Source organism: Apus apus, chromosome 1 (assembly GCF_020740795.1).
Source record: "Apus apus isolate bApuApu2 chromosome 1, bApuApu2.pri.cur, whole genome shotgun sequence".
NCBI lineage: Eukaryota > Metazoa > Chordata > Aves > Apodiformes > Apodidae > Apus > Apus apus.
Genome location: NC_067282.1, coordinates 3,127,637 through 3,151,424, shown reverse-complemented (window position 1 = coordinate 3,151,424; position 23,788 = coordinate 3,127,637). Strand labels below are relative to the sequence as shown.

Here is a 23,788-nt window from a genome sequence, read left to right as displayed (position 1 = left end):
GAATAAAAGGAACCAAAGAAAACACATGTAGGAATATCTGGGGAAATGTGTTACATTGCAAAATGGTTTGGCAAAGTAACTACACAGCTTGAGAGTCAGTAGGACTGAAGGAATCACAGAATCGTGGAATGGTGAAGGTTGGAATGGACCTTAAAGACCATCAGGTTCCAACCCCCCTGCCATGAGCAGGGACACCTCCCACCAGCCCAGGCTGCACAAGCCCCATCCAACCTGCCCTTCAACACCTCCAGGGAGGGGGCAGCCACAACCTCCCTGGGCAACCTGTTCCAGTGCCTTCCTGCCCTCATGGGGAATAATTTCTTCCTGATGACTGACTTCAATCTCCCCTCTCTCAGTTTAAAACCATCACCCTTTGTCCTATCACTGCCCTCTCTGGTGAAAAGCCCCTCCCCAGCTTTCCTGGATCCCCTTCAGGCACTGGAAGGTGCTCTAAGGTCTTCCCAGAGAGTCCTGTGCAGATCCACCCCACCACCTACCTTCAAGAAAACCAAACCCATTTTTAAAGGTCTCCTAAATGAAACATTAGCTCATTCTCCAGAACATTTTAATTATTACCAAGCATACATACACAGAATCTTATTAGACCTCGAAATGCAGGAACAGACTTGAGTGCTTTTGAAGATAATAGAGTCACCATTGCACAAAATAAGCATCATTATCTTTTCAAACAGATTTTTATAGCTACTTTCTCATTCTTTCCCCCAATCACATTCAAATCAGATGAAATAAATGCAAAGGCAATTTCAAGGAGATAGGGAGCTACAATAAAAATACTTCTACTAACAGAGGCATTATGATTCTGGTCCTGAGTTTGCACAAATCATACTAATGAATGAATCCCAAACCGATGATAATTTCCACAGATGTGGGTTCAGTCCTACAGCATCTCATCTCCTTTGCAAGCCACCAATAATCTGCACTAAGGATCTTCCCATTTTGAAAGGCTGAATATTTGATATGCTTAAAAGCAAAAAGACTATTTTTTAATGCAACAAGTCAATTTATCATGTGGATTTTTCAAGTGACAGATGATGTTAAATCCAGCAACAGCCAAGAAAAAGCCAAATTACAGGATCTTTACATTTGCCAAATGCTATGTTGCTCCTGAAATGAAATGAGAAAAAACATCCTGGCGTGGCATTAAGCTGTCATGCATGTTCCAGGACACTCAACAAAATATGCACTCAACTCTTCATAAAATATTTTTTTTCTTTAATTTTCCAGAGGATTGGAAAGCAGGTTTAGCCAGAAATCTGAAATTTGCATTTGGAGTCATAGAAATACAGCTCATCATAGAAATACAGCTCAAATAAATCACAGTGTTGACAATTTTGTAGGTGTTACTGAAGTTGATTTCATTCTGTCTGCTGGTTATATACCAAGTAACACTGAGCTCTGGTTGTTTATGACACAAAGTCTTTAACAAGAGGGGTTTGAGGGTTTTTTTTCGTGCTAAGTAAACACAGGTAAAATTTCTCTAAATTAGCAAAAACTAGGACCAAAGTCAGCCTGGTGCTCCAATGGCCAAGTCATAGAGTTGTTCTGCTAGAAAACTGATCTCACCTGAGATCAGAAGCTTCAGTGCCAGCCTCACTACACACTAGATTGGGCAGATTCTCCATTTCAGTAGTTAATATTTCATAAATAGTCAGTAAAAAAAAACATTGAACAAATACTTACAGGCAGTAGACAAACACACAACAACTGTATATCATTGGCAGTTCATCCAACAGCTACAAAAAGCAGAGACATCAAAACATGAAAACTCCTTTTAATGCCCACACTGGTGCAACTTAATTAAGCAGAGATTAGTCTTAAGACAACAGGAGTTCTGGAATCATTTGGATATTCACCTTCTTGACTGTACTTCAATATGCAGCAGGGTCAAATCTCATTCAACAACTCAAAGCTTGCTGCATTAATAAGCTTATTACTCTGAATCTTTTGAGTATTAGGTTCCAGAAAAAGCCCATGGCTTCAAAACTCACACCATTTTCACTGTTCATCCCTCCTGAAACACCTACAAGCATTAGTTTTGTGAAGTTAGATTGAATAAGACCACCTTATTGACAACCTGCTCGATATAAGCAGTAGCATTTTCTTACTTCTGTACAAACTCCACAAAGGAACTGAAATAATTTTTTTCCATAGCATAAAATGGAACTTTAGCCCATTAGGAAGTACCTTGAGATTTGCTTGCATGTTTGCTTCTTAATTTGGGAAATTTCTTACATTATTTGAATTCAGAGAAAGGGTTTTTTGTGGGATAGCTTGTTGTGGGGTTTTTATTGTTCCCCCACCCCCAATGATGACTACAATATAATGTTTTATTGCCTCAAATGATATATTCATATATATTTATATAATATATATTTATATAAACATATTTATATACACATAATTATATAATTTTTTTTATTTGCAATAATAATTGTATTTTGGGAGAAGACTGCCATGTTACAGCTAAAACAGTTATTTCTTGAGGAACTTGCCACGTTAAGGGAGATGGAAATAAAATAGTAAGCACAGAAGTTATTTCTCTAGAAAAGGTAAGCTGAAAATTGCCCTTTATGTAACATTAGAGGGGGAAAAAAATCATAGCATCATTTTCTTCTAAAACTTTTCTCATCAAAGAACATTAACAAATTTCTGCTCATTGATGTTAAACTTACCTCCTCTTCTGAAGGCCTGAAAATCATGAAAAGGCAAGAGCACACAAATGGACCCATGAGGATGGATGCCTCTAATTTCTAGTATGTTAAGCAAAAGTTAATAGTTGGGCTTTTTTAGAATTGTTAGACCAGGTTTGAGTCTTTCTCAAGAAAAATAAGAACTGGATGTAAACAAGATTTTGATCTTTTTACATAATCAGTCTGAAAGCTGTTGATGGCCATTCCTGTATGTACAGAAATTACCTTTCTGTTTGTGGTCCAGGGTACTTAATAACTTCACATCCATGTTTTTCTGGATAATGAGACAGTGAAGAGCAGTAGCAGCTCGCTCAAACACTTATATAAATTTAATCATTGAATCCCAGAATGCCAGGTTGGAAGGGACCTCAAGGACCATCTGGTCCAACCTTTCCAGGCACTACTCCAGTTGATCTGAGGTGGCTCAGCACCCTGTCAAGCTGAGACTTCAAACTGCCCAATGTGGGGGAATCCACCACTTCCCTTGGGAGACTGTTCCAATGTTGGACTGTCCTCATGGGGAAATCCTGCCTGATTTTGCTTAGTTTGGGAGAATTTTTCTAACTGCACAGGCAAAAATTTTCTTTTCATTTTGAGATTTCCTGTTGTGGATATTAAAAAAAAAAAAAGTGATCTAGTTCTTTACAGGAGAGAGATGTATTATCCTAGGTCTGAACTATTAGCTCTTTATGGTTTTGGTCACAGAAACTTCAGGAAATGTTTCACAATTCTGCTAAACAGATCTTGTTGCCACTGAAAGGACAGGTCTTCCTGCTTCACCCACACTCTCCCTTGTTTCTCTGCTTGTCTGACCCATGGTGAGCCAGCTCCAACAGCTGATCCAGCACACAACTAACCTTCAAAAAAAGGTTTAAAACCCTGAATATAGAGTCAGGGACCATAATGGGTTGCACACAGAAAGTATGGGGAACACAGATGGTAGCAAGCATGGTAGGTGGCACTTTGCCATCACATTAGTTTATCTTTGCTGGGAAACCTTAAGAGAGGAAAAAATAGAAGCAATGGCTGAATTCAGCTTGATACTAAGAGTTATTATTTATGAGTTCAGGGATATGCTTTACCAAGTCTGACAGGAATTAGCTGCAGGGTTAATTCATGCAGCTCGAAGAGTGTGAGTTATTTAAGGCCTCATAAAAGAAAAAGAGGAGGAAAAAAAAGAACAAATAAAATACAGCATTTGTTATTTAGTTAGTTTTAATTTGGACAGCTAATTAGAGTTTAAAGTTCACAGCCTGGCAGCATCTCAGGCACAGAACACTAACAGCAAGGAGCCTCTCAAAAATATCCTAGTTAGAATTTGCTTGCAGAAGACAATGGCTTCTGTATCCAAAGGAATGAATGCTTCCAGGAATACTGTCAACAGCATGTCTGAACATGTCTGAGCAATGAAGAAACATGCATAGAAAGACACACAGTGAGCTGATTTCACTGGATTTTGGAATGCACAGTCAAGCAGATTCCCACAAAAATAAGAGGAAAAGAAATCACTTCAGAAGTATTCTAATTAATTGCTTTCAAGAGCAGCTTGCACGTTTCTCTTCATTAACAAATCTGAATTGGCCATTTACAGTATTAAGATTGTGAAACATATGTTAAAAAAAAAAAATCTCTTTGAACAGTTATCAATGCTGACTTAATCACAAGAGAGAAAGTGAACAGAAAAAGATTATTTAGGGGTTGAAATGTTTCCTCTCTGTTGATTTGTGAGCTGGCAATCAGAGCAATTATGGGTCACTTGCAGATTTCACTTGGCTGCCAGAATATTAAGTGTCCTTTCTCTGCCTCACAAGAAGACTTTTACACCAGTTGTAAAGATGAGGCAAAACATCCCTGCTCTCTTCTCTGCTTCCGTCCACCCTTTACTTGCCATGGTTTGTAGGTCCCTCAGTTCTTCTGGTGCAACACCAGAACTAGATGGTTAGTAGCATCAAAGCAACTTGGATTAAAACACCAAAAAAACCCACAACTGAGCCCAAAACCCCACATGAGAATGTTTTTACATCACTGTAAGAAAGAGGATTTGAAACACTGGCAGGGTTAGGAATAAGCAGCTGAGGGAAGACAGAAGAAAAGGTGGAGATTCTCACCACTGAAGAGAATATAGGCAAATCACACACTGATCTGGGAGAGAGTGGGGAAATGGATATGAAAAACACCTTTTTATGTCAAGAAAAGCACCATATAGCCTCACATGGTGGCAACAGTATGCTCCAGGGAGGCTGATAGATTCCAGCAGATGCCAGAGATATGAAACAAAGCAAAACGGAGGGAAAAATCACTACAGATCATAAATTCTGTTCAAATTTAAGACATCTAACTTGTGATGTGCACACATGCAGTGTGTCAGGTCCTGTTATGATCAGTAGAAATCCAGCCACAGCCTGGGTGCCTAATGCCATCTGAGATACTCTGTCATCTCCAATACACCCACTCAAGATCAACAGATGTAATAGGGTGCTCTAAGAGACATGCACTTTGTGGAATGGCAGCTGGAGGCCAGACAAAACACTCACAAGGTCTAAACTGACACTGAACACCTATATTCAGATAAACTAATATTATCATAGAATCATAGAATGGTTTTGTTGGAAGGGACCTTAAAGATCATCTAGATCCAATCTCTCTGCATGGGCAAGGACACCTCCCACTAGACCAGGTTGCTCCAAGCCCCATCCAACCTGGCCTTGAACACTCCCAGGGATGGGGCTTCCACAATTTCCCTGGGCAACCTGGGCCAGGGTCTCACCACCCTCACTGCAAAGACTTTCATCCTAATGTCTAACCTAAATCTCCCCTCTTCAAGTTTAAAAATGTTACCCCTTGTACTCTCATTACAAGCCCTTGTAAAAAAGTCCCTCCCCAGCTTTCCTGTAGCCCCTTCAGGCACTGGAAGGCTGCTATGAGGTCTCCCTGGAGCTTTCTCTTCTCCAGGCTGAACACCTCCAACTCTCCCAGCCTGTCTCCAGAGCAGAGCTGCTCCAGCCCTCTGATCATCGTCGTGGCCCTTCTCTGGACTTGCTCCAACTGCTCCATGTCCTTCTTGTGTTGGAGGCTGTGGAACGGGACACAGTGCTCCAGGTGGAGTCTCACGAGAGCTGAATAAAGGAAGAAAATCCCCTCACTGGCCCTGCTGGCCACGCTTCTTTTCATGCAGCCCAGGACAGGGTTGGTTTCTGGGCTGCAAGCGCACGTTGCCACCTCCAATGGAGCATGGAGAACCATTCAGCCCAGCTGACTGGCTCTCTAAACTCCACTGACTTCACTGTTATCTCCAAGTGGGAGCACAGACTTCCAGAACACACTTTAAAATGTAAGTTTCTTATTTGTGAACTGAACCCCACTTCACCCTGACTCTGATTGAAAGATTAATTTCCTTAATCTTTTCAGATCTGTGACAGGAAAAGACTCCTCATGTCCCTTTAGAAATGAGAAATCCCAGGACCAAATCCTTATAGCCCAGTGATTTATTTTCTATTTGAAAACAAGAGTGAGAGACACTTAACTCTTGCTACTCAGAAAATACTGACCTCAGTATTAATGCTACATCTAGATAAATAGAAAACATAAAAGAAAACATTAAGATGAAAAAAGGACACAATAAATAACAATAACTCTAGTCTGTACTACTTGGTACTAAGCCAAAGCTGCAGGAATTTTAAAATAACAACTTGAGTAAAAAGATTTCCCAAAGAATAAGGTGTCTTCAACCAATATAAGCAATTGATTACAGCTTTTATTTTAGATGCAACTATATATTCCTGTGTATCTATCCATGGAAATTATCTCATGAAACAAGACCTGCACTATTCCTTTGCTGAGAGCAGGAGTCATGTACAATAATAATTCAGGTAGATAAATTCTTGTTATATGAGTTCCATCTAGTCAAGAAATGGCAAGATGACAATCAAGTGAGATACACACATCAAATGATTCATAGTTACTCATCATTACTCACCTGCATTTCATACTTCAGGGTCATGTGGAAGCACCAGGATCCCAATCCCACAGCTGAAACCAAATCAAAACTATGGTTAGCACAAAAGTTTACGTGTAAAACTTTGAGGTACATTAACTTATATGAATGAATTTTACAAGGAAAAAAAAACAAAACAGAATATCAGCATCCATTTCAAGGACAAAACCACAATTTGCCACAGCCTTCTACTTTCCCTTTTAGTCACCAGTGATGTGCTTGAATTTATGCTTTTTGGGGGGTAGGTGTCCTCTTTTCCTCCTCTCAATACTGTCTCCTATGAACTGGTGTAATCTGTTAGGGTAAGAGTGGAGGGAACTAAGACTGACTAGAACATGATCATTCTATTTTATCTTACTTTTCCATTTTAAGTACATTAAGATTTATCTGTCTTCATTCTTCTATAACACAAAGATTCCTTCAGCTACTAGAACTCCTGAAAGCCTGTGACATTTCTGCTTATTGTCCAGTTCTAAAAGCAAATTTTACAAGGAGGTTTTTGTCAGCTCAAGGAGCAGCAATGAATTGCTGCTAGAGCTTAGAAATAGAAACTCAGGGTAAGCAAACAAAACCCACAGAGTATGGAACTGTTTGTGAAAGAAGATCAGCATTTATGAGCCTTCTTGGAAGCTCATCTTTCTATGTAATGATTTTTATTTGAAATACTTTGTTTTACTTTTTCCTACTTTAATTTACTTTTTATTTTAGCTTCTTTGTCAAAGACATGGACAGTGGGATCAGTCCACCCTCAGCAAGTTTGCTGACAACACCAAGCTGTGTGGTGTGGTTGACAGCCAAGAGGGAAGGGACACCATCCAGAGGGACCTTGACAGGCTGGAGAAGTGGGCCAGTGCCAACCTCATGAAGTTCAACAAGGCCAAGTGCAAGGTCCTGCACCTGGGTCAGCACAACCCCAGGCACAAATACAGATTGGGCAGAGAACGGATTAAGAACAGCCATGAGGAGAAGAACCTGGGGGGTTTGGTCAATGAAAAGCTCAACAGGAGTTGGCAACGTGCACTTGCAGCCTAGAAAGCCAACTCTGTCCTGCACTGCATCAAATGAAGGGTGGCCAGCAGGGCCAGGGAGGTGATTCTGCCCCTCTGCTCTGCAGACCCCACCTGGAGCATTGTGTCCAGTTCTAGAACCCTCAGCACATGAAGGACAGAGCTCTTGGAGCAAGTCCAGAGCAGTCCTCAAAGATGATCAGTGGGCTGGAGCATCACTCCTATGAAGACAGGCTGAGAGCATTGGGGCTGTTCAGCCTGGAGAAGACAAGGCTTCAAGGAGACCTTATAGTGGCCTTCCAGTACCTGAAGGGGACCTACAGGAAAGCTGGGGAGGGGCTTTTTACAAGGCTTTGTAGTGATAGGATGAGAGGTAATGGTTTTAAGTTGGAAAAGGGGAGATTTAGGTTAGACATCAGGAAGAAATTCTTTACTGTGAGGGTGGTGAGACACTGGCACAGGCTGCCCAGGGAGGCTGTGGCTGCCCCATCCCTGGAAGTGGCCAAGACCAGGTTGGATGGGGTTTGGAGCAACCTGGTCTAGTGGGAGGTGTCCATGAAGGGGGTTTGGAATGAAATGATCTTCACGATCCTTTCCAACTCAAACCATTCTAGGACTCTATGATTTTTAAACTCTGAATTTACTTCCAAAGCTAATATATGAGGTAGGTACTTTGCCTATACACAGCTTTTTCAGTTAGACAAGGATAATGTTTCTTGGAAGTCAGATTTAGAGCAAAGCTGGTAAAGTATTTAATGTATCATACATTACTTTGAATTGCTATCACTTGAACACTTTCATCAAGCACCAGCTCATTTTTATTTTGCCAGAACAAGTACATCGATGCGATTTCTTGTCTTCCTTCAAGAAATTATGTTTTACCTCAGCCTCTAGTTTCAGAGAAAGCCCAGTAATTTGCATTCAAGCCTTGATCACTGGGTAGTGCTGCTGTGCTTTGCTGCAAGGGTGTAACGTTTTCTACACACAAAAAGGATTCCCAAGACAGTTGACAGATGTGCCTGGAGATGTTTCTTTCGATGCTATTAGACTAGAATTGAGATGATTACACATACTCAATGAAATGAAATACCTCAGCACGTAACTGTAAGATAGGACTTTAATACACCTACATTTTAAGTGTATTGCCACATACTCTAATGTCATTAATTCTCTGGGAAAATTAAGCACAGATGTCTCCCAGAACATAAACAACCATATGCACTTCTCTAAGCTCTGATTAAACTGTCTTGCTTCTGAAGAATCTTTCCAAACTATCAGCAACAACTGTTCTTCACCTTCATTGAGATTTTAATGATAAAGTCTCATAGCCATTAGTCTATGAATACAGAATATACTACAACCACTGTTCATTCTGAAGGGAAAAAAAAAAAAAACAACCCAAGAAGATCATCATTAAAACAACACCATCCACTATCCTGGCTGTCCCAGGGATTTCAGAATCTTCATTAAACAAACTCTTCCAATTGATAACAAGTGTAATTTTCAAATACAGGCAAAATCATTCTATAAGAAATTTGAACTGATTGTAAATGAACAAAATACGTTGTATGGGGGTTTTTTTTGTTTTGTTTTGGGGTGGGTTTTTTGTTTGTGGTTGGTTGAGGTTTTTTTGTTAATATTACTGAGGTTAATAAATCTCAACACTCAACTACTGAACTCTTCACCTTCCTCCTATATGATTAGAAGCAGGTTATTTCTAGATTATTTTTCCTTTCCAGTCTTTGCAAAAATCAAGACTGCAATAATTAGTGTTTCAGGTCATTAATCCCATGACTACAATTAATGCCTAAAATAAAATAAAACACCTTCTTGCTTCTGTGTAATGATTCCAGCTGGAGTTGCTTTGAGAGGTCATGGCAGTCTGGTGAGTTTCCCACTGATTAGAAAAAAGGGAACATAGCCCCTCTTTTTAAAAAGGGGGAAAAGGAAGACCCAGGGAACTACAGGTCGGTCAGTCTCACCTCTGTGCCTGCAAGGTCATGGAGCAGATCCTCCTGCTAAGTCTGGAAAGTCTGCTAAGGCACGTGGAAAATGAAGAGGTGACTGGTGACAGCCAACGTGGCTTCACCAAGGGGAAATCATGCCTGACCAACCTGGTGGCCTTCTACAACAAGGCTACTGAGATGGTGGATGGTGGCAGAGCAACTGATGTCATCTACCTGGATTTGTGCAAGGGGTTTGACACTGTCCCACATGACATCCTGGTCTCCAAACTGACAAGGCATGGAATTGACAGATGGACCACTCGGTGGATAAGAGATTGGCTGGATGGCCACACCCAGAGAGTTTTGTCAATGGCTCAATGTCCAAATGGAGGCAGGTGACGAGTGGTGTCCCTCAGGGGTCAGTGCTGGGACCTGTGCTGTTTAACATCTTTGTTGGAGACATAGGCAGCGGGATTGAGTGTATCCTCAGCAAGTTTGATACCAAGCTGTGTGGTGTGGTTGACACCCAAGAGGGAAGGGATCCATCCAGAAGGACCTTGACAGGCTGGAGAGGTGGGCCAGTGCCAACCTCAGGAAGTTCAACAAGGCCAAGTGCAGGGTCCTGCACCTGGGTCAGCACAACCCCAGGCACAAATACAGGCTGGGGGAAGAATGGCTGGAGAGCAGCCCTGAGGAGAAGGACTTGGTCATGGCAGTTGATGAGAAGCTGGACATGAGCCACCAGTGAGGGCTGGAGCCCAGAGAGCAAACTGCATCCTGGGCTGCATCAACAGAAGTGTGGCCAGCAGGGCCAGGGAGGGGATTCTGCCCCTCTGCTCTGCTCTGCTGAGACCCCACCTGGAATACTGTGTCCGGCTCTGGGGCCCTGAGCACAAGAAAGATATAGACCTGTTGGAAAGGGTCCAGAGAAGGGCCACCAAGATGATCAAAGGCCTGGAGCAGCTCTGCTATGAAGACAGGCTGAGAGAGTTGGGGCTGTTCAGCTTGGAGAAGAGAAAGCTCCAGGGAGACCTGAGAGCACCTTCCAGTGCCTGAAGGGGCTCCAGGAAAGCTGGGGAGGGGCTTTTCAGCAGAGAAGATAGTGATGGGACAAAGGGTCATGGTTTTAGACTGAGAGAGGGGAGATTTAGGTTAGATATTAGGAAGAAATTCTTCACTCTCAGGGTGGTGAGGAACTGGAATGGGTTGCCCAGGGAGGCTGTTGATGCCCCATCCCTGGAGGTTTTTAAGTCCAGGTTGGATGAGGTTTTGTGCCACTTGGTCTAGTGGTTCCCTGCTCATGGCAGGGGGGTTAGAACCTGATGATCTTTAAGGCCCCTTCCAGCCTTAATGATTCTATGGTTCTATGATTATGACATTTTACTATGTGGGGAAGAACAATGCTTTAGCCATACTGTAATAAAATAGTTATCTGAAACAAAAGTTTACAGGGACTCATCATGTGGTCCTTCCTAAAATAAAAACCTCTGCTGGGAATGGCTGTGAGACTGCTTGCTGCAATCTTGGCAGAGTTCATGGACAGGGTCAGGTCTGTTTCATATTTAAGGGCGTTCAGCAAGAAACCGAAGCTGTTAGATGGCTAGAGAATGTATGAGTAGATTATTCATCAGGTGACACTCTCTAGACTGCACAGACAACATTTTCTCAAACACTGTTTTGGTAACTATGCACAACAGCATCTTTTTCAAGAGACAGTTTAAATGAAGACTGAAGGATGAAAGTAGATTTTTTTATGCATCCCTTAGATCTGTGTATTGCAAAAGGGTAATTTTAAATGGTATATTTTACACCATGGAGGGATAACTTCAAAATGTTTTACATCTATATATTGAATGAGCTAAGAACCAAGTTTCCAATCTGCTACCTTTGACATATGGTGCATCTTAACTCAGAACTGTGCAAAAAGCTTATAGGGTGGAGAGCTGGGAAGAGAGAAACCTTCTGAAATTCAGCAAGGGCAAGTGTAGGGTAATGCACCTAGGGAGGAATAACCCCATTTACCAGTACAGGTTGGGGGCTGACCTGCTGGAGAGCAGCTCTGGGGAGAAAAAACCTGAGTCTTGGTGGGCAACAGGATGACCATGAGCCAGCAATGTGCCCTTGTGGCCAAGAAGGCCAACGGCATCCTAGGATGCACCAAGAAAAGTGTGGCCAGCAGGTCAAGGGAGGATATCCTGTCCCTCTACTCTGCCCTCGTGAGGCCTCACGTGGAGTATTGCATCTAGTTCTGGGCTCCCCAGTTCAAGAGGGACAGGGAACTACTGGAAAGAGCCCAATGGAAGCTACAAAGATGAGGGGACTAGAACATTTCTCTTATGAGTAAAGGCTGAGGGACTTGGGTTTTTTTAGTCTGGAGAAGAGAAGACTGAGAGGGATCTTATAAATACTTAAAGGCTGGGTGTCAGGAGAATGGGCCCAGTCTGTTTTCCATGGTACCCAGTGACAAGACAAGAGGTAACGTGCACGAACTTGAACGTAGGAAGTTCTGCCTAAAAGTGAGGAAGAACTTATTTACTGTGTGGGTGGCAGAGCACTGGGACAGGCTCCCAGAGAGGTTGTGGAGTGTCTGTCTCTGGAGACATTAAAAACCTGCCTGGATGCCATCCTGTGCAACCTGCTGTGGGTAAGCCCCCCTAAGGGGGTTGACTAGATGATTTCCAGAGGTTCCTTCCAACCCCTACCACTGTGATTCTGTAAATCTGTTCCAAAAGGAGGATGAAGGATATTGCATTATGACATGATGAAGAACTATAGCAGCTGAAGAATCTGTCACTCTCTGCTCCACTGGCATCACTATGTAACTGCTAAACTTCAGCAGAAGGGAGACACCCAAGAAAATCTTTATTTCACTTGCCATGCCTGGAGCACAGTGCCCTTCTGTCACACTTCAAGCATAACCTGTAAACTTAGAAGGGACTTGACATGTATTTGTCTCCAATAAATACTATTTTCATACTTCAGCTCAAATGTCTTCACAAGTAGCTTCTACCTGTAGCTCTCCTGAATTGCAGCTACCTTTAGATCTACTTCTTGTCATGTAACTTCAGGATCAAGACATTTCTAAGGACTATTCACACCACTGCAATGAGGCCTACCAGCTTTCTACTTTTCACAATAAAAGTGAAAACAATCACTGCAATTACACAAGTTTCCACAGAAGCAAATTTCCCACACAGCTACTGGCAAAATGAGCAGTAGATTTGCTCCTTATGTAGTAAGCAAGGTTGACAGTTTTCATTTTAGGTGTTTCCTTTTGTGAAGGAGCTTAACTCACTGAAAGCTGCATATCAGTTGGGAAGTTTTAACATCATATGAAGCAACTCCACTTTCTCTGTAACTACTGCAACCTATTTTCATAGACACTACAGTCACTCAGCACTTCTACACCAACAAACAGTTATTTCACTGTGCTTCAACTTCAAGGCAATGTCCCTGCTAGAAATAATATGACATTATACACAAGATCCAGCTGCATATATGAACCATATCAACTCTCAGGTTTTGAACCCTAGAGGGGTTCAAAATATCCCCTGTGAATTTTTCAATAGTTTTAGGAAGAATCAGGTAACAACATAACCAGTGATAATTTTCATATGTAAGACTATCCATCAACACTCAAAATCAATATCATAAGCCTAAAGCTTTTAATGAAAAAGCAGTTTATTAGGATTTTTTAGATGTGGTTTGAATTTAAATGGTAGAGAAACTGTATGAAAACATTCTGAAGGAATGATGCTCCAGGTACAAATGCCTTTATTTAGGTATCTACACAAGAACTAGGTGTCAAAGCCTGCACCAAGAGAATGGCATTATAAAGAGTAACTCATCTGGCCCAAGATAAGGTGGTATTTTTGGCTCAGTCAAACGATTCTCTGGGCTTAAATGACTGATGGGAGACAGACCCCTCTGCACATGCAGACACACATGTTTAGAGCTTTTGAATCTGGAGGTGAATTCTACCTATGGATTCTTACAATAATACAGCTGGTAATGGCTTTAAACTGGAAGAGGACAGATGTTAGACATGTGTAAGAAATTATCTCCTGTGAGAGTGGTGAGACAGTGGCCCAGGTTGGCCTGTTCCAACTAGCACTTTCCTTGAGCAGCTTCCCAGCACAGCCCAGCAGCTGTAAGAGCCCAGGGCTCTTGTCCAGTAGGGAATACGTTTGCATGGGGTCACCCTGTTTTGGAGGCTAAGACAATCAGACATGGGCTTCAGCACTTAGGAATGTTCCAGAGCACATTTCATTCTCTAACTTTGACATGGCCTAAGCACCTTCTCTGTGGCTGTGAGGTAAGAAAAAGGGAGTTAACTTTTACTTAAAGACTTCTAGGAACTAGTTTTACAGATATAGTTTCACTGGCAACAAAGTTTACTAAGTTATTTATGAGTTCCTCTGGCTATGTTGAACGCAGAAAACTTTTTCCATCCTTTTTTCCCTCCACTTTGGCACAGCTTGAATGACTGAGACCTATTAAATAGGTTAAAGAAATACAAACCAAAACAATCCTTCCAAATTTCAAGTAAAACATCTAATAAAGTACATAACTCCATTGACTCAGCTTTCTCTTACCTTCTTGGGTCCAAAACTCTCGTCTTAAAAATATATATAAATATCTATTTATAGTTATTTATAAATACAAATAAATACATATAATTTAAAAATCAGGACCCTTCTAGAATATGAACTATTTGGGAACCACAGTTCCCCAAGATGCATGAGGAAATGAGATGTGGTAGAACCTGCTACAATATTACAGCATCAGGAACCACCCAAAACCAACTGTTCATTCTTCAAGATAGTGACAGTCTGATGATTTGTTTCAACATCTTCATGAGATGTAACATCCTAAAGTAATTGCTTAGGATTATTCATTATAATTTATAGATTGATTAAATCGTTCTCTAAAGCTTAAAAATCCCATCCAGTTCCTACTGAGTTCATTGACAACATACTCTTTGAGCTAAAAGGCATTAGAAATAAAGGCTGAGAACAGTGTGCTGTATCTCAAACAACCTGCTGAAAAGTCTAACTCAAGTCTCAGCACCACTATGAACAAGGAATTGATTTAAGCAATTATTTAAAAATCCACTTTCTTGTCCTGCCAGCTTTGGATCTTAGCACATATGTGAAATGAACAGTACTTCCCTAATTTGAAATGCTTTTGGTTCAACCAGGAAATAAATGTCAACAGCAGAAACTGTGGGGTATAAAGCACTGAACATGGTGTGGTAAAACACAAAGGAACTGACAATCAGCTTAATCATTAGAATCATTAGAAAGAAACAGCTCATTTGGATCAAAATAATGTCTAGAAACAACACTTCTTATGTTCTTAAATGCTAAGAGATTTAATTTTAATGTCCACTTTGACAGCTGCCTTAACATCTTGTAAAATCTCAGTAATGATTCAAACTTATTTAAACCTAATGAAAGTGCCCTTCCTCCCACCTCTATCTCCACAGCAGAAATGCTGAAGAATTTCTACTTTAACAAAACAATCCTTAGATACTAGTAGCTAGTTAGGAGCTCTGCTATGTGGTCTTTAATGCAGTGTGGTGCCTGAAATCAGAAGTTTGTGTTAAATTCACTGCCCCTTTACAGATTCAGTCTATACTTGTTTGTTACAAACTACGTAAGTGGAGTGGAATCTGTTAACAATTACTTTAAGGGCAAGAATTATCTCTGGTTCTTTCTTATATTCTCTGCCTCCACTTCAGTATGTTTCTCATTCAGTCACATGCACAGAAAGAATGCCAAGGCTCCTGGCACATTTCAACTATGTTTAAAATTCTGTTTATCTTCTCACTTGCTGCTTGTATTCTTTAGTTCAACTAACATTAAGAGGTTTGTGATTCCAAACCACCCTGCTCCTGGTTTTCACTGAGAAACTATAAAGTCTGGTATACTCCTTTGCAGTTTCAACTGCTGTAGAACAGTCCTGCTTTAGAGAATCACAGAATGGTAGGGATTGGAAGGAACATCCAGAGACCATAGAGTGCAACCCCCCTGCCAGAGGAAGACCACCACAGAATCTAGGGCAGGTCACTCAGAAACACATCCAGGCGGGTCTTGAAAGTCTCCAGAGAAGGAGACTCCACAAACTCTCTGGGCTGTCTGTCCCCAGTGCTCCATCACACCATCCTGTGCTCTAGTTTGCATCCATTGCCCCTCATCCTATCACAGGGCACAACTGAAAAGAGATCGGCCCCTCCTTCTTGACACCCACCCTTCAGTTATTTATAGACATTAATAAGGTCCCCTCTCAGTCTTCTCTTCTGCAGACAAAACAGCCCCAGGTCTCTCAGCCTTTCTTCATATGACAGATATTCAAGTCCCTTCATCATCTTTGTAGCCTCCATTGGACTCTTTCCAGCATATCCCTGTCCCACTTGAACTGGGGAGCCAATATTCTGGGTGTGGTCTCACTAGGGCAGAGTAAAGGCAGAGCAGAAACTCCCTTGACCTGCTGGACACACTCTTCTTAACACACCCCAGGATACTACTGGCCTTCTTGGGCACAAGGGCACATTGCTGTCCCATGGATCGCTTACTGTCCACCAGGACTCCAAAGTCATTCTCCACAGAGCTGCTTTCTAGCAGGTAAACCCTTAATCTAAACTGGTGCATGGTGTTGTTCCTCCCCAGGTGCAGGACTTATTCTTGTTGAACCTCATGAGGTTCCCCTTTGCCCAGCTCTCCAGTCTGCCTAGATCTCGGTGAATGGCTGCAGAGCCCTCTGGTGGCTCAGCCAATCCTCCCAGTCTTGTATTGTCAGCAAACTTGCTGAGGATACACTCCCCTCATCCCCAGTATTACAAATACTGAAGCATAGATGAAACAGAAATGTTTTGGGAAGTGACCTTTCATGCTAGGTTCCAACATATGAGATTAAAATCAAGTCATGCAAGCGTTTATCACTTCAGACAGGAGACAAAGACACCCCAGCCACAGATGAGCAGGGCCCAGCTGGAACTCAGGACTGCCCTCCAGCACTGCTGGCAAATACACTGGCTGAGCTCCCCTCCATGAACACCAACAACAGTATAAAACTGAAGCCCGTGGTATTTATGATGACCAAAGACAGACTTTTTAAAAAACATTTCAAGCATTAAACAGTATATGAGAAAAGCCCACTCAGGGTAGTCTTGTTCTAACTGCCTGACAATTCTGGTCAGCTAATGCCACACTTCGTCCACCATGAAACACTGCAGACAGAAGCAAACACAACTTACAATGACAACAGCCTCAAACATACAGTTGTACTTTTTTTTTTTAGTTTAGAAGGAACGGCACTGTAGGATACTTTGATTCAAGAACATGCCAAGAGGCATCTTCAGGAAACAACCACACATTGTTATTTTCCCTGTCTTTTTAAAAGGAAGTTCTGGCCTTCAGGAATTCCTCCTGCCAAGCTATTTTATACTGAGATAAAAATGATTAATTACTCCAACCCATAAAGAGCCTACAGATGGCTAATTGGAAAGAGTTCAGACAACATCCAAATCTGTACATTGTTGCTGCTTGTCTTTCACACCTATCAGCAAAGCTGAAGTAACTCAAAAACCATGACGTTTGTAGGAGAAGGTGCCCATCTCCTAAAATCTACATGGCTCACAAGGCAGTGAGGAAACACTCTCTGAATAAGCACAAAATGGCTGCCCATGAAGTGCATGGGGACTTTGCCTGTCTCCCCTCTCCTCCCAGCCACAAACTGCAGAATGGGCTCCACGGTGGAGACAGAGAATCCTGTGGGGGGAGTCCACTGGAAACATTGTTGTGAAGTGCTGCCCAGAGACTGCTGCCAACCCCGCCTCGTAGCCCCGGGAAGAGGGTGAAGCCCAATCCAGCACGGGGAAATACTTTGTAACAACTTATAAAAAGGACTGCAGCAGCCAGTCTGGTGCTGGCTCTTCTGAAGTGTAGAGGAGGTTCGTGGGCAGCGCACAGAGAGGTCTGCTGGCTCTTTCGAAGTGCAGGGGAGGTGCTGCCAGTCAGTGTACAGAGAGATCTCCTTGCTCTCTGGACAGACTAAGGGAGATATAGGGTCAGTCAGCCTAAAGGAGCGAAATACTGCTGTTCCCTGGGAATGCTGAAGAAGTTCTACCAGTTCCTCAGAGCTCCTGGTGAATGCTGCCTGCCTGTGAGGAGGAGGATGAGTGGCTGTCCACCTGCATCGCAGACCATCCAAAGGACTCTACTGACACTGCTCTTCTGCCCTCACAGTGTGGTTAAACCTGTCCACTAATGAGGCAGCATGGACTTCTGGAGATTAACTAGTCCAGCCCCCTGCTAGAGCAGGATTCCCTAGAGCAGATCCACAGAAACATGTCCAAGTGGGTTTGGAATGTTTCCAGGGATGGAGACTCCACAACCTCCCTGGGCAGCCTGTCCCAGGGCTGTTACCCTCAGAGTAAAGAAGTATTTTCTCATATTAAGGTTAAACCTCCTGTGCACCAGTTTGTGCCCATTGCCCCTGTCACTGGACACCACTGAGCAGAGTATGGCCCCACCCTCCTGACACCCCCTGTAGATATAAGTGTTAATGAGATCCCCCCCGAAGTTCATTTATGCATGAATGTCCCATTGTTCTCCCACCTTTGCAAAACCCCCCAGATACCATGGCAGTCAGGCCGTGGGGTGATACATGACAAACAGGAAGGAAAACAAATTCAAACTCATGAAAAGAAGGCTTTTCAGGTTCTTTCAAGGTCTTCACCATTTCTATACAAATGTCACAAAAACATTAATACAGTGTGAAACCGTTTGGAAATTTGACACACAAGACATCTTCTGTAATCATCATTAAAGGATACAGTAAGCTAAGATGCACCAGGCAGGATTTGAAGCCAGAAAAGGATCACTTTAAAATCTCATAAAGTTTTTTAGTGAATTCTAACTTCACATTCTTCCAACAAATACCAGCTTACTGTAAACATTAACAAGTACAACAAATGGAGGTTTATGTTTCACACACATAATATTTGGATTTATCTACTTGGTTTATTAATATTTGGATATTTTTCATTGCACACCTGAGCTTTCTTTATAATGAAAGAGCAAATTAAGTTTTACACTTACCTGTAAGACACAAATATGCTGCTAAATACCGTTTTTCAAGGCCATCTTTATAGGTCTGAATCACACCATAGATGGGAGGTAGAATGAAAATCAGGTTACTCACTGTGTTCCCTGCAGGACAGAAACCAAAAGCAGAGATTTGGAATTGGGCACTTTAAATAAATAAAGCTGCACTCATTTGTTAAAGCAGGCTCACCAGTTTTCATCTAGAAAGGTACACCTTTTTCAGAAGCTGTCTTCACACATAACACAAATTAGATTTTGGTAAAACACAGTTAACTACTTGAAGGCTAGAAATATATTAACTCTTGTCTTTTTTTCACACATATATAGTAATAAAATACTAACTTCAGTAAAAAGTTTGGCTCAGATGGTGCTTACTTTCTTGGCAGAACGGAGGAAAAATAAGGTTACCTTGATTGCAGAGCTCATGAATTAAAACATGATTCCTTAAGGAGATAAAAGTCCCAAATAGTGCAAGTCTGGTATTTTAGAAGAGCTGTTTGTTTGTTTCTTTTCTTAAAGCTATTATTGGAACAAGCTCCCTAGGGAAGTGGTCACAGCACCAAGGCTGCCTGAGTTCAAGAAGCCTTTGGATGATGCTCTCAGGTATGTGGTGTGATCCTTGGGGCACCCCATACAGGGACAGGAGTTGGACTTGATGATGCTGATGGGTCCCTTCCAACTCAGCAGATTCTATGATTCTATGAACTCTGTCCTCCACCCTTGCTTCAGATACTTTAAGGTCACCGAATGACTGGTTCCCAATTGCAACCAGTTCCATCGTTACTATCAGGGTGCTGGTTGCTGCTCACACACGTAAGTTGGATGAGAAGCTGCACCACAGATCACAATGTAACACCAAACACTGGTAGAGCATAAGATAAGGAACAGCAACGAGTCAGAAGTGACTACTGATCACCATGACAGGCAACTGTCAAAGCTCATCAAGAACCTTAACTTCAGCAAGATACCACTGTTTTCCATCCCTCCTGATGAAGCTGGGATGCAACACACCGAAATGACACGTGTTGTAGAGATCAGAGAAAGCCAGAACAAGCCAAGAGCCCAGCTCTCATACCTGAGCACGACATTTCCAGCACTGGGGAAGATGAAGAAACCTTTCTTTTTATTTTTTTAAGACTACCAGTCTGATTTAGATATTTTTTTTCAAACTGTCCTGCCCTATGCAAAGGTACAATGAAAGAGAAGCAGAAGGCAATGGCACATTTCTCAGCAGAAGGGATGCAGACTGAGCTTTTTAGCCTAACCACAAAACATAATTAAGAGAATAAACGTTATGTGATGGGAATACAATGACATGCAATGCCAAGCAAATCCATCCAAGAAGGCAGAATGTTGCTTACAGAAATGCAAATGCATACTTCCACATGTCATCAGTTGAATATATATAAAGTTGCAACACTAATTTCCAATTATCTCAATGAAAAGTACAATGCTTGAGTCTATGAAGACACCAAAAAACCCCCTCCTGTTTCTGCCTTTTTTAGCTGAAAACCTCAGAAGAGTTCCACTTTCTAAAATAAAGAACAAGAGTGAGCAGGCCATGTCTGAGTCTCTTCCCTCATGCAAGCACATATTCTTCAGGAGTCCTGTTTATCAAAGAATCACAGAATGGTTTGGGTTTGAAGGGACCTTAAAGATCATCTAGTTTCAACCCCCCTTCCATGGGCAGGGACACCTCCCACCAGCCCAGGCTGCTCCAAGCCCCATCCAACCTGCCCTTCAACATTGCCAGGGATGGGGCAGCCACAGCTTCTCTGGGCAACCTGGTCCAGGGTCTCCCCACCCTCACACTGAAGAATCCCCTCACACTAAAGAACTATGCAAGAACCATCCCAAAGTGAAAACTACCAAACTATGCTCATACAACCCCAAAATATTACAGAATCTCTGGGAACAAAAATCCGTAAAGGTTTACAGAAACTTCAAACCCAAAATGGAAAAAAGGTCCTTTCAGAATACACGAAGCAGAAGTACACCTAGTTAACTTTAACAAGTTGGCTCTTCTAAATTCTCAGTTTGAGACGGTCGTCTTGATCAGATGAAACCAACAATTTTTACCAGACCTTCTTTAAATTACTTTCCTATTGACTTAACATCATCTCCCATACAATCATAAACTTCACCAAGCTATAACAAGCTAAACAAAGATGTGCCAGAGATCTTACTCCTCCTGTCAGCTCTGTAGTAAGCTCTTCCATGTAAAAGAAGCCCAGATGAAATCAAAACATGTTCACATTTATATCGATATAAAAGGCCTTTTTCATGCCTAAACTCTTTGGGGAATCATTAACCTTTTACCACATTCCCACAGTGTTGCAGTGGCCAATGATTCACTTTCAGTGGAGACTGGGCTTGGAAGAAATCCATTCAAACTCAGTACTGTGTGGTACACTGACCATTACCACATCCTCCCACAAATCATGCAAAGACGACATCCAGCCTGAAAAAGTAAAGGCTATATCGTCTGCATAGTGAATCTTCTGCTCTCTAAAGCACCTCTCAATTATGTCCATTTTCAAGAGAAGTTATTGGACATCATAGAATTATCACTGCTTAAGGTCATTTTGTTACGAAACTGTCAAAAACCTGGCAAAAATTCAAACATGAAAATGTCAAACAAAGGAAATACCATGATGTTTATCCACAACTAGGAAGGCACATGACTTTAGAAGAGAGTTGCAGTAGGATAACAAAGTTCAGATGGATGTAGAATGCAGAAAAGAGATTATTCTGTAGGAAAGCGAAGGTTTCAACACTTCCTTTAAGGTTATAATGATGTTAAATGATGGAACATTTCTGAGCATTCAATCTAGGACCATTTGGCTGAGAGAGGAAATAGCGTAGACCTAATCTAGCTGTAAATTCCTGCCACTCCTTCTCTGCACTTTTGGACCCATATTATTCAGAACCATTCTAGCAGAGATTATAGGCAAGGTTATTTGCAAAACATACTTAACTGGAAGTTGTGCACATTTTTTTAAAAAGGGAAATGGAGGTAGGGGAACAATGAAGTCCTCTGGCATGCTGCTAGCAAAATTACTTCTTCCAAGAACAAAAACTACACGACTCTTTCAAACCCAAGGTCTCTAGGACTGTGTATTTCATCCAAGCCTAGCTATTCTTTGCAGGATTATCTTCACAAAGAATAGCTTAGAAATTCATTAAAAGGGATTTTTTTTACTAATTCCATCAAAAACGGCAGTGGGATATTGGCAAACAATACCAGGCAGAAGATGATGACACACCTACAGCCCCATATCTCTGAAGTTAATTAACAAACAAGGAAGTGAAACTAATTTGGAAGGAAATTGATATGAAAGTTGAAAATGGGCAAAGAGTGAAACTGCCAAGTAATCTCATCTTTACATTCTTCATCAGATTTTCTTTTTCTTTTTTTTTTTTTTTAATAGGAAAAAAGAATACAGCAGAACTCCTTGGGAAAAGCAGAGATTGAAGAATTTGCATCTAAGGCATGAGGCAAAAGGTGTGAAAATAACTAGAGATTATTGGTTATGTCCATAATAAATACAGTATATAAATGAATTAATGCACATAGATGGCCCTAGGCTTAGCTCCATACAACATGCTTGTATTTCAGTACTGGATTCCTTGAATACTGGTCCAGGGAGTGATTTAATTTTTCTTTCGTGACCAAAGACTGCTTCTCTGCACTTGATCTTCAGCATGTCTGTCAACAGAAAGGAAGACTAGATCAGACTACCAGAGGAAGAAATTAATGAACTCACAGACTGAAGTGACAGGGATGGGATTAAATATGATGGCCAAGAACATGCCTTTCAATGTGAATATGAATCCTTGTTCCAAATGTAGGATTAATCTATTTGAAAAGGCAGAAAAGTGAATTAAGATCACATGGTGACTGACCATCAGCCATCACTGTAGGGCTCCAAAGCCCCTAAATTTATTTCCAGCAGACCAAAATTGCTTAGCTCACCCAGGCTACCAAAACAAGGGTGGACAGAATAAAAACTGTGCTCTGTAAATAGACCATGAGTAAATGCCAAGGATGGAAGGGAGCTATTTGAACTAAAGGATACTACTGACAGAAGAATAAAAAGATACAAATGTGAGCTAGAAGTTAGAGAAAAGCCTCCCACTGAAGAAGAGACATAGACAACTGCTTCCCAATGGGCAGCTTGCTGAGCCTATCTGCTTTCAGGGTGAAGCTAAGTCTACTCAAAAGTCAGATTACATGATGTGGTGGGTATCACAGTAATAAAACAGGCTGTGCCCACAAAGGTTACACAGTGTACCAGGTAAAGTGCTAACCACAATAAATACAGACTGTGTGACTGCCCTTACACATTTTCATAGAAGTCTTTTGAGACTGTTTTAATGCAAACTATTGTTTCAAAATACTGTTTCATTCATTGAGAGACTGCCATATGGTACCAGAACAAAATTAAATTTATGCACAACATCATTTCAACAGGCTTCTGTCTATGGGAAGGACAGCTGTACCAGTGTTAAACCACATCTGCACCCTGTGCAACAAATACAGCAGGAGCACTTGACAAGTCTTTTCTACCATGCAACTACATTCAGTCATCTTCAGGTCCTAAAAAATTATGCATATTATCATAAATACACAAAGATCTGTACAAGGACTGAGCACCTCAAACACAAAAAAGATAAACTTGAAGAGGAAATAGCATTTGCAGGTAAACACAGACACAATACACTGCTTGCTGTTATACAGGCATGCAGGTACAGTTAGGGAATACACAGATTTGAAGGAACTTAATTTCATGAAGTTTAAACTTCCACAAACATGCCATTAATGCTCCATTAGAAAGTAATTTCTACAATAAATTTGGATGAGGAGTCAAAAGGGTTAAAAAAGTAAAGCTGTAAATAAGTCTAGTGGTAACAGAACGTGGTGATACAGAAAGAATACACAGGATGTAAAAGCCATCAGGAACAGAACACTGGGATATAGGTGATGTTTCCTGTGAAGGAGGAAAAGTGCTATTATAAA

General features: G+C 41.5%; 1 protein-coding gene across 1 annotated transcript in view; it reads right to left on the bottom strand.

Annotated features, from left to right (window-relative positions):
• The window catches only part of ACER3 (alkaline ceramidase 3), a 71,864-nt gene that overhangs the window by 28,685 nt on the left and 19,391 nt on the right, over positions 1–23,788 (bottom strand). The window contains exons 2-4 of the mRNA XM_051608780.1: positions 18,763–18,873; positions 6,688–6,740; positions 1,702–1,754 (exon numbers count right to left, since the gene is read on the bottom strand). Of these exons, the coding sequence (XP_051464740.1) occupies positions 1,702–1,754; positions 6,688–6,740; positions 18,763–18,873 (217 nt within the window). The remainder of the gene's footprint in view (positions 1–1,701; positions 1,755–6,687; positions 6,741–18,762; positions 18,874–23,788) is intronic.